This window comes from Muscardinus avellanarius (assembly GCF_963383645.1).
Source record: "Muscardinus avellanarius genome assembly, chromosome: 9".
Classification (NCBI taxonomy): domain Eukaryota; kingdom Metazoa; phylum Chordata; class Mammalia; order Rodentia; family Gliridae; genus Muscardinus; species Muscardinus avellanarius.
The window spans coordinates 12,158,879-12,168,769 of record NC_137795.1 but is presented as its reverse complement, the minus strand read 5'-3'; the positions used below and the strand labels follow the sequence as shown (position 1 = coordinate 12,168,769).

At 53.9% G+C, this 9,891-nt stretch overlaps 1 protein-coding gene across 1 annotated transcript; it reads left to right on the top strand.

Annotated features, from left to right (window-relative positions):
* Positions 1–4,430: 4,430 nt before the first annotated feature.
* IGFBP3 (insulin like growth factor binding protein 3) lies at positions 4,431–9,891 on the top strand (the record flags this gene model as incomplete). Its single annotated transcript, XM_080702000.1, has 4 exons — positions 4,431–4,827; positions 8,101–8,327; positions 8,776–8,895; positions 9,766–9,891. The coding sequence occupies 4 exons, from the start codon at positions 4,431–4,433 to the stop codon at positions 9,889–9,891; spliced, it is 870 nt and encodes a 289-aa protein (XP_080558126.1).

Below are 9,891 nucleotides of genomic sequence, written 5' to 3'. Positions count from 1 at the left end.
TGCGTGCTGGGATCCACCCGAGAACAAGACCTCTCCTTTAAGATGTGTTCCGGTGACGAAGGGGAACGTGGAATGACCTCTGACCTCCCATACACCAGCCCCTACATGGTCCTATAATCGAGACGGAGAGCCCCCTTCACGTCAGAAAGCCAAGATGAGGAAAACCAAGCAAACATGTAGAACAGACTCAGTTCTACTGCAACCCAAGTCCCCAGTCTCTCTTCCTGTTCCTGTAGTTTTGACCTTGACAAACAGATGGGTGTGAGAGGGGACACAGAGACAGGAATCTCCACTCTCTGACTGACCAGTAGACAGAGAAATAGTTCTTGCCATGTAAATTACTGCAACATGGGCACATATATGGGTGCTCAGATGGATACCAGCATTATCAGGAGGAAAGTCTATACGCAGACTTTACTGTACTGAGAGAAACTGTCTTCCAGAGGTTGGGGGTCCCAGAAAGGTCTGTCTTCCGTTGCACACATGGCCAAGTCCTTCTCTGGAAGCCTGTCTTCTCTGGAAGCCTGTCACCAAACTGTTGCGCAAACCATACAGCATTCATTCAGAACAGCCCCCCAAGCTCTAGATGTCGGGTTGCTAATGCCACCGTGTTCCTTGATCCCAGGCCACATCATCCACTTACTTTCTCTTCCTGTCCACAACTCAGAATCCCACCTCGCCCCAAACACACATGCCATCACCAATGCTGCTGCTTCTGGGCCCTCCCTTCTATCCTCCAGCCACAGAGCTAGTTCCCTTGGGTTCCCTGCACCTCCTTCTCCTCCCCCTCCCCCTCCCCTCCTCCTCTTCTTCCTCCCCTCCCCCTCCTCCTCTTCCTCCTCCTCCTTCCTGCTTGGCTGGCCTCTCCCACTTCATTTAAGACCCTAATGTGCACAATGTACATTCACAAATGTATCAAAGTCACCCACTAAGCCAAACTTGAGAAGGAAAAAGAGAGGAGGGAATGGGGTGGGAATTGAGGAAGGGCAGTTGGTGGTCCCTAAATGTACCCCATTAAGATGTATGACTACAATGCACCAATAAAAATAAGCTAATTAAAATTAAAATTTAAAAAAGATGCAACTCAGTCGGGCATGGTGGCACACACTTGTAATCCCAGCATTCAGAAGACTGAGACAGGATCGTGGTTTGTGGACAGCCTCAGCTACTTAGTGAGGTCCTTTGCAACTCAGTGAGACCCTGTTTCAAAATAAAGAATAAAAAATAGGGCTGAGGGTATCACTCGGAGGTAGAACGGCCCTGGGTCCCATCCTCAGTACTGCCAAAAAAAAAAAAAAAACCAACTCAGATGCTACCACCACTCCTAGCTTTGTCTGGCCACAGGGACAGGTTTGCCATACCTCAACGGGCTTATGAATGCACCTGGCAACTGCTGTCCTGTGGTCACACTAGCCACCGCACTGTGGTCTCTAGACGGCCTGTGAACCCCTGTGGCTGGCACACGAAGGCTCTGGTTTGCCCTTTGTGGGTAGCAGTCACTGGCAGTGCTGTTAACAGCAGGGATGTTGGCAGCTGATTGATGGTCCCTCCAAGCCTGGAATATGTGACTCTTGAGAGTCTCACCCACTGATGCTCCAATGAGGGGCACCCTGTCCCCACCTACGCCTATCCTCGGGAATTCTCAAGCCTTGGTCTCAAATGCTCAATCCTGGAAATCAGTCCCTGTGTCTCCCACATGACTTGCCTGTAAGAGCTTGGACCTTTCTTTTCTGCGTCTCATTGTGGTCTGTAAACCTGACACTAATTGTACTGCAAGCTCCCGCAGTGTGTAAGGACTAAGACCTCTGGGTTGCTTGTCCAGCCAGGGCCTGAGCAAAAGAGGGAAAAATGAGGTTGGTATCAGTGATGAGCTCAGAGAAATGAGGGGTTTATTCAGCTGAGCAAGATAAGCAGGCTGGCCCCAGGAATCACTAATTATAAGCAGGTCAGCTGGGTTGGGTTAGTGCAGAGCAGCAGTCAGGAGATGGGTTTAGTGCAAAGAGAAGCCTCCTGGCTGTAACTCTGACGGTCGTATACTATTTCACAATTATTAAAAAATTGTATGTCAAGTACCTACAATAGGGAGAAAAACATCTCTCCCACTAAACCCTCCAGATTATGTTCATAACCACAAGCACCAGACTAATTGAAAGTTTGACCAAATTAACCAGCATGTCATAAAATTAAGTTTTATCCCACCCAAATTCCTCCCGCAACAATTACATTCTGAGGGGTTTTCCCCCTCCAGTTTGTCAAATTAAAAAAATGGCTAAATATTAAAATACAGCTCTTCTCACGTCACTGCCGTGGATTTACTCTGCTGTTGCAAGCTATCATAAGAAAGGTGATGACAGTCTTTGTAAAACATTGTTATAGGAATATATATTTTGAAAGTTGCAATGTGTTCCTGTTAGCAAAGTCTCCTGTGAGGCTGAGCGGACGCCTGGCACTTTGGCGCCCCCTAGGAGCTGGGCTCGGAACAAGCACAATGTCTCCAAAGCAGACCTGTGCATTAAAAACGGAGAAACAAGGGCATACACTTATTTTTATTCTTCCCATAAAGGCGTTCCCCTGAGCATCCCCTGCCCGCTAGCCAGATGATAAAGCTGGGTCAAATGCTACACCGGCCGGTGAGCCGACTGGACCCACGAATAACATTGTACTTTACAGAAGGCAGGCCCCCCGCCCTCGAGCATCTTTTTAGATACAGAACCCGACTCTAACTCCGGAGTCAAGGTCTCTGTGGTTATTTGTGGAACAAATGGAACGCTGAGAGATTTGTTTTGTTTCCTTTAATTTTCCAATGAAATCAGACCCTCTTCTTGGGTGTGGAAGCAGATACCATGCTGCTACAAGGAGGCGACGCGGGAGAAAGGAAACATGGAGCGACAATGGCAGCACAGTTTATTTTAAACAGGGTCGAATCCGCAGCTGAGCACCGCGGGGGGAGAGACAGCGAGACAATGAAGGCGTTGTGCGCCGCTGCCACCAGGCCGGGTCCCTGCATTCTTCTTGTCTTTGGTCTTTTTCCAAGGCCCAATTATAGTATATTATCTGTTTATTTGCCACAAGAAAGGGGGAACTAAATTGGTGCTCCCATTCTGAAAGGAGGAGGTATATTTATAAGAGAAAGATAAATGTAGGCACCGAGTCGGGGTCAGAGGCAGATGCAGGCTCACCCGCCTAAAGTTGCATCAAAGCGGAAGGGCAGGGGTCCTGATTGGCCATTTCCGCCATCGATTGCTTGGGTCTCTTCCAAGGCAGCTAAGCACCCTGAAGCTTCTCATTTCCAGAGTGGCCAGGAGCATCTCCTCCCGCGGTGGTCTCGCCGGCTTCCACGGTTCATCCAAAAACTCTTAAAAAAAAAAAAAAAAATTCATGAAAACTTTTCAAATCCAATCCTGGATAGCTAGCGCTCTCTGTCGGTCACTTAGGGAAGGAGCGCATAGACACCGGCGGGCCGACCGCGCGCCGAGGCTGCAAACCCGAGGAGCCGCGGGGACCTCGAGGGCTCTGCTGTGAAGTGTTCAGATGGCGCCCATTAGCGAGAAGTACAGTGTCCATCCGAACACAGCGGGAATGTCTTAGTTCAGGGACAGAAAAGGCCTTCCAAACACGATGGCAAGATCACCAGTATTACGGAGTCACTGATGACTAATTATGCTTTAGCGACGCACGCTTTAGTGCCCTCATTATTCTGTCGCAGACGTGAGCTAGCTCTATTTGAAAACGTAACTACAGCGAATCCCCAAAGCAAGAGCTATTGATTGGGGTTTAAAATCTCGGAAAAGCTCTGCTTTAAGAACGAATTCGCTGCCAGACCGAGACCTGCAGCAAAGTTATCAGCGTACAGTAGCAAGCCTGTGGATGGGCAAAGGTCTCCCTGCGCGCTTCTGCAGCAGCGGGATGGTGGGGCCCGGGCTTTGAATGGCCCAGCGGGTGCAGATTAAGCCCCGGGCGTGCCTGGGCTTCCCCGCATCTCCATGTGAATCGGGCATCCTCCGCCGAGGAATTAAATCTTACCGAGCTTTGCAAAGTACTCTGGAACCGAGGGCGCGGCCGGGCCAGTTCCCCCGACCCCGGCTCCCGAGGACCAGGGCGCGCAGGTGGCCGGCCCGCGGTGACCAGCGCGCCCGGGCGGCCGCGTGGCGTGGTCGGGGGCGCGCGCGGGAGCAGGTGCCCGGCCAGGCAGCCCCCGTGCAGGGCGAGGTCCCGGGCGGGGCTGCGGCCCGCCCCCCGCCTGGGCGCGCGCTCCGGGGCGTGTCCTCGCCACCGGCCTCTTATAGCGGCCGGCGCGCCCCGGCTGCCCAGAGGCGAGCGCGGCGGCTCGGGCTGGACGCGGCTGCCCTGCGGACCCCGCTGCCTCGCACGGCGTGCGCTCGCGCGTCCCGCTCCCCGCGATCCCGCCGCGGCCCTCCGTGGCGGGCGCCATGCATCGCGCGCGCCCCGCGTTCTGGGCGGCCGCGCTGACGGCCCTGGCGCTGCTCCGCGGGCCGGCGGGGGCGCGGGCGGGCCCGGGCGCGGGGGGCGCGGGCCCCGTGGTGCGCTGCGAGCCCTGCGACGCGCGCGCCCTGGCCCAGTGCGCGCCCCCGCCCCGCGCGCCCGCGTGCGCCGAGCTGGTGCGCGAGCCCGGCTGCGGCTGCTGCCTGACCTGCGCGCTGCGCGAGGGCCAGCGCTGCGGCGTCTACACCGAGCGCTGCGGCTCGGGGCTCAGCTGCCAGCCGCAGCCCGGCGAGCCGCGCCCGCTGCACGCGCTGCTGGACGGCCGCGGGTCCTGCGTCAACGCCAGCGCCGCCGGGGGGCCGCCGCCCGCGCCGTCCGCGCCAGGTGAGCTGCCCGCGCCGGGGGCCGGAGCCGGGGCCCGGGGGCGGGCGGGCTGCCTCCTCCCGAAGGTCGTAGGGGGAAACTGAGGCCCCAGGAGGCAGAAGCGCTGCCCCCGGGGCACCCTCCGCGGCCCACCCTGCCCCGTCTAGGCTCTCAGGGTGCAGAGTTCTTGTAAACCGCAAAGCGCCTTCAGTGAAAATGGACCAGAGGAGCCGGGCGCGGTGGCGCACGCTGGTCATCCCAGCTTTGGGAGGCTGAGACTTGAGGATCACAGTTTGCAGACAGCCTCAGCTACTTAGTGAGGCCCTCTGCAACTCAGTGAGACCCTGCTTCAAAATAAAGAATTCAAAATAGGGCTGGGGGTGCAGCTCCGCGGTAGAATGCCCCTGGGCTCCATCCCTAGTACGGAAAAAAGAAAAGAAAAAAAAAAGATTGGTAGAAGGTTTTAGTAGCAAGCACAGTGGAGACAGTTGGCAGTCAGTGGAAAGATCTGAACGGTAGAAAGATCCTCTCCGCGAGCGTGAAAAGCGATGTACAAAGTATAGACCAGCCCTGGGACTCTCCCCTGGCCACGCTAGCAGAGAGCTAAGAGGTGGATTTGAACCCACGGAGGTGGACAGGCGTGCCGAACATTTGCAGTCTTGGGTTTTGGATATCAATACCACATCCCCTCTATTCAAAATGTGGTGAGCTCCAGGCTTCCGTGTCTTTGCAGACGGAAAGCTGAAGTTATAAAGAAGTGGCTTCTCAAACTCGCCCAGGAGAAGCAACTGTGGGTTTGAACCCACTCGGCCAACTTGGGTACCATTGCAGTTTGTAGCCCTCATCCCACCATCATGCCGCCTGGGGTGGGGGAGGCAAAGGCCAAGCCTCGGCCACTTAGTGAGGCCCTTTGCAACTCAGTGAGACCTTGTTTCAAAATAAAGAATAAAAAACAGGACAGGGGGTGGAGCTCGGAGTAGAATGCCCTGGGTTCCATCCCCAGACCCCCCCCCCAAAAAAAAAAAAGTTTAAATGGGTTTGGCAGCTGTTGCAAATTTCAAGCATGCTTAGCCAGTCTCCATTAGCTATATGAAGAAAGCTTCCACCCAGCACAGCTGAAGGCTGGGAGAATTCTCCCACCGTGGTCCCCTTCCCATCACCCCAGGCAGATGGTGCTGAGCAAACTCTCCGGCCAGGGCTAATGGGATGGACAGTCCTTTTAGAATTTCTGTAGCTGAGAGCCCCTCATGGGGAGACACCATGTCTTCCCTAGGCAAGACTGGCTGCATTCATTCCTAAGAAACACCAGACCCGTGGAAAGGCGAGACTCCAGTGGTCTCACTGGCTCCAGCCAACTGGTAAAAGTCGCTGGAAGCTCTTCTCCCAGAGCAGTCATGTCATTTGATGTGTGTGGACCTCATTGTTCTAGTGCATTTGGGGCTATTCAAAAAGCGATCTTAGAAGTGCTTGTAAACATTGTCTTTTCAGCTGGACATTAATCATCACGATGCTGATGATTACCATTGTAGCTCTCAAGTCATCGCTGGTGGTCAGGGTGGGCTCTTACACGACTGTAAAAAGATCTCGGTGACTTCTAAAATCCCTTGGGGGGAAAAAGTCACATTCTGTGATGGTCAGAATCACAATTCTCTGTCACTTGAATAGAACTTTTTTTTTTTTTTCTCTTTGGACGCTAGTCAGAAGTCTAAGCACTAAAAAGAAACCAAGGAAGTTTGAGAACTTACTCGGGGTTCTTGGAAAAGAAGTGTAGCTATGTTTACTTGTGTATTCTTAGCATCTCTGTCGTCTCAGTACTGCCTTGAAGAAGAAAAACTAAGATTAAAGGGCATCGAAACCAAATTGATCAACTATGGACCTTCTCTGTCAGGTGCTGAGCTCAGTCCTAGGCATTTGTGTGGTCAGCTCCTCGGGGAGCAGTTTGGCAGGTGAGAAACGGAGATCAGAGAGGGGAGGGCTCCCCAGGCCCTCCTCAGGAGCGAGCCTTCCAGGGGATGAGAGCCTCTGCAGCCCGCTGCTTGCAGCCTCAGGGTAGCTTTCAGGGAGCAGAGCCAGAGGCCACAGGCGATTCCCTCTAAGCCAGCTACAACCACAGGCATGATCCCAGGGTAAGAAACAGGTCCACTTCCGTGGAAGTCCAGCCCTTCACAGCCAGACAGAGTAGAGAAGTATTAGACCCCATTTGTGGGAGTAAAGGAATTTCATGACAGTCACCTGCGACTGAAGCCAAAGCCCTTTGAGAGCAGAGCTGAGTGTGTGCCTGGATGCTGTGCACGTGGGGTCCACTGGCCTTTGGCTCCCCCAGGTCTCAAAGCTGCTCCAAGTCCATTCCTAGAAAAGGGATGCAGTGTGCAACCTGGCTACACGTTCAGCCATGAATTGAGTCATGTACTCAGACTCCCAGGTAAGCTGTTAGCATCCCAGCTCCCATGTCAATTACTGGTCCTTCTTCATTAACACTTTTGATTATGAAGGGGGGGTCTGTAAGAGGGGGTTTCTCCTCCACGTCACCCTGCCTGGAATGAACACTCTTTGGCATTTGAGATCTGCCCTGTGAGCAAGGCTTCAGCACCATCTGTATCCCCTGTGCTGATAGGGTGGTACAGGGGGTCACCCAGGACAACCACAGGGTCTGTAGAGAGTTTGAACTTTAGAGATGTATCCTAGGAGACAGATCCCCAATATGCCCACGTGAATCTGGGTCCTGCAGCAAAGCTGTAGATGGAATAGAATCGTGTTCCTCTCTGAGCTGGACACAAGTTCAAAATGTCTATAGTGCTGGTCAAACTCGAGCGCAAGTCAGAATCCCGGGAGAGGAGGCGCTTGTTCATGCCCAGACTGCTGCTGTTACCCCAGTATTTCTGGGTGGAGACCGGACCACACTTGGGGTCACCTGCAGGAGTTCTGGACAACTTGCAGCAGCCTGTGGCGCATGTCTGCCCCCTGCCGGGCAGATGGAGCCCTGCTGCCTCCTCCTCTCCTGAGGGGCACTTGCTAAGCAAGCATTTCCTACTTTCTCCAGTTGCAGTGACTTAGAAGAAGCACGTGGCAGGTTGACTTTTAAACAGATGGCCTCTGAGGTCAAGTAATCACAATACATCAAGTAGTATTACAGAATACTGATATTAATCAGGTTGGGGTTTTTTAACTTTCTTTTAAAGTTGTTGAATAACACTGCCATTTAAATGTAACCTGGTGGCAACAGCAAGCTTTTGAAAACACTGCTGTTCCATGGCAACAATTGATCCCACCCCTGTCTCCCTTGTGTCTTTTTAGGAAATGCTAGCGAGTCTGAGGAGGACCGTGGTGCGGAGAACATGGGAAGCCAGGATGTTCCCAGCATGCACCGGGTGACCGACTCCAAGCTCCACCCCACACACACCAAGATGGACATCATCAAGAAAGGCCATGCCAAAGACAGCCAGCGCTACAAAGTTGACTATGAGTCGCAGAGCACGGACACCCAGAACTTCTCCTCCGAGTCCAAGCGGGAGACGGAATATGTGAGGGCCGCTCTTCTTGTTACGGGGAGGATGGGAGAGCCTCCAAGACTCAGGAAGACAGGTCCCAGTGTCCCGGCAGTCTCCCACACACTACCTTCCGCCTAGCCCTGCTTACATGAAGAGTATCGCCTCTGCCTTATTCCAGAGACCCCCTAGGAGGCTTGAGCTGAATGGGCGCTGGTAAAGTGTGTGCCCTAACAGCCTTTGCAGGTAGAAGGAGCCTCATAAAGATGGTCTTATTTTATTCGCTGTGTCCTGATCTTGGACCCCTACTAGGTCTCCGTCTCACTCTGGGGAAAACAGAAGAGATGGGCGCAGTGGTTAGCATCCTCGTGAAACCCTCATCTTAGGCAGAGGCACTGAGGTGCCTGTTACAGGTGGTGGGTCTGGGGTATCATAGAATGCAGATTTGTAAAGCCAGCTGGTTTGGGTGCTTCCTGCCCTGCAGGGTCCCTGCCGTAGAGAAATGGAGGACACGCTAAATCACCTGAAGTTCTTCAACATACTGAGTCCCAGGACGGTCCACATCCCAAACTGTGACAAGAAGGGCTTTTATAAGAAGAAGCAGGTGAGTGAGGCCCTGGGTGTGGTTTTCTCCTCTTGCTCTCTCCGTTGGCTCAGGAGGAAATCAGCCTCGACCAGCCTGGGCTCTTCTGGACAAAGCGCTAACCCTGAGCCCGGTGGTACCTGAACCCTGACTGGAGGTCAGCCTCTCACCTGAACTTGCTGGGTGAGCCCAGACCTTCAGCCCGCCTGCCTTTAACTCCTCACTTGGAGGCAGGCTAGCAGCCCTTGGTCACCTGGAAAGGGATGTCCACAGCTTGGCTTGTGTCACATCACATAGTAACATTTGAGTAACTACTATGGCAAATTTTTAACCTGAGGACAAAAGATCCCACACCAGTGCAAGTTGTAAATGGTAACACCGACTGTAGGTTCCGTCAATCCGTAACAAGTATGCCCCCTCTGTGGGTTGCAGATCTCCTGGTGTCAGGGTTTCAGCTGGCTTTGGAATCGGGTAGTCCACACCATGAGTCTCAGTAGCCAGCATGGCCCAGCACAGCCCTCTTTCATCCACACCATCTTGACCACGGTTAGAATCCTCCATCACTCACACACGCATCCCTGCCAGTCACCCAGCCACCCAGTCATGCTGAAGAGTCACCCTGGGCAAGACGGGCCCTGGGCTCTGACTCACAGCAGATATCCCCAAGGCAGAAGGAATATCCTGAGCGTTCCCGCTGTCCTGCAAAGCTTGCACCACACATGCGCAGATACACACGCGCCACCTACACACCAGTGAGTCTTCAGATCCTTGACCAAAGTCTCTGTTGCACTTGGTCAAGACACCAGCATCGTGGTGGGAAAAACACTAGTTCCCCATTTGCCCCCAGAGCTTGGGGTGCTCACCTCTCGGGCCTCTCTCTCCGTCCCTCAGTGCCGCCCTTCCAAAGGCAGAAAGCGGGGCTACTGCTGGTGTGTGGACAAGTACGGGCAGCCCCTCCCGGGCTACGACACCAAGGGCAAGGACGACGTGCACTGCCTCAGCATGCAGGCCCAGTAG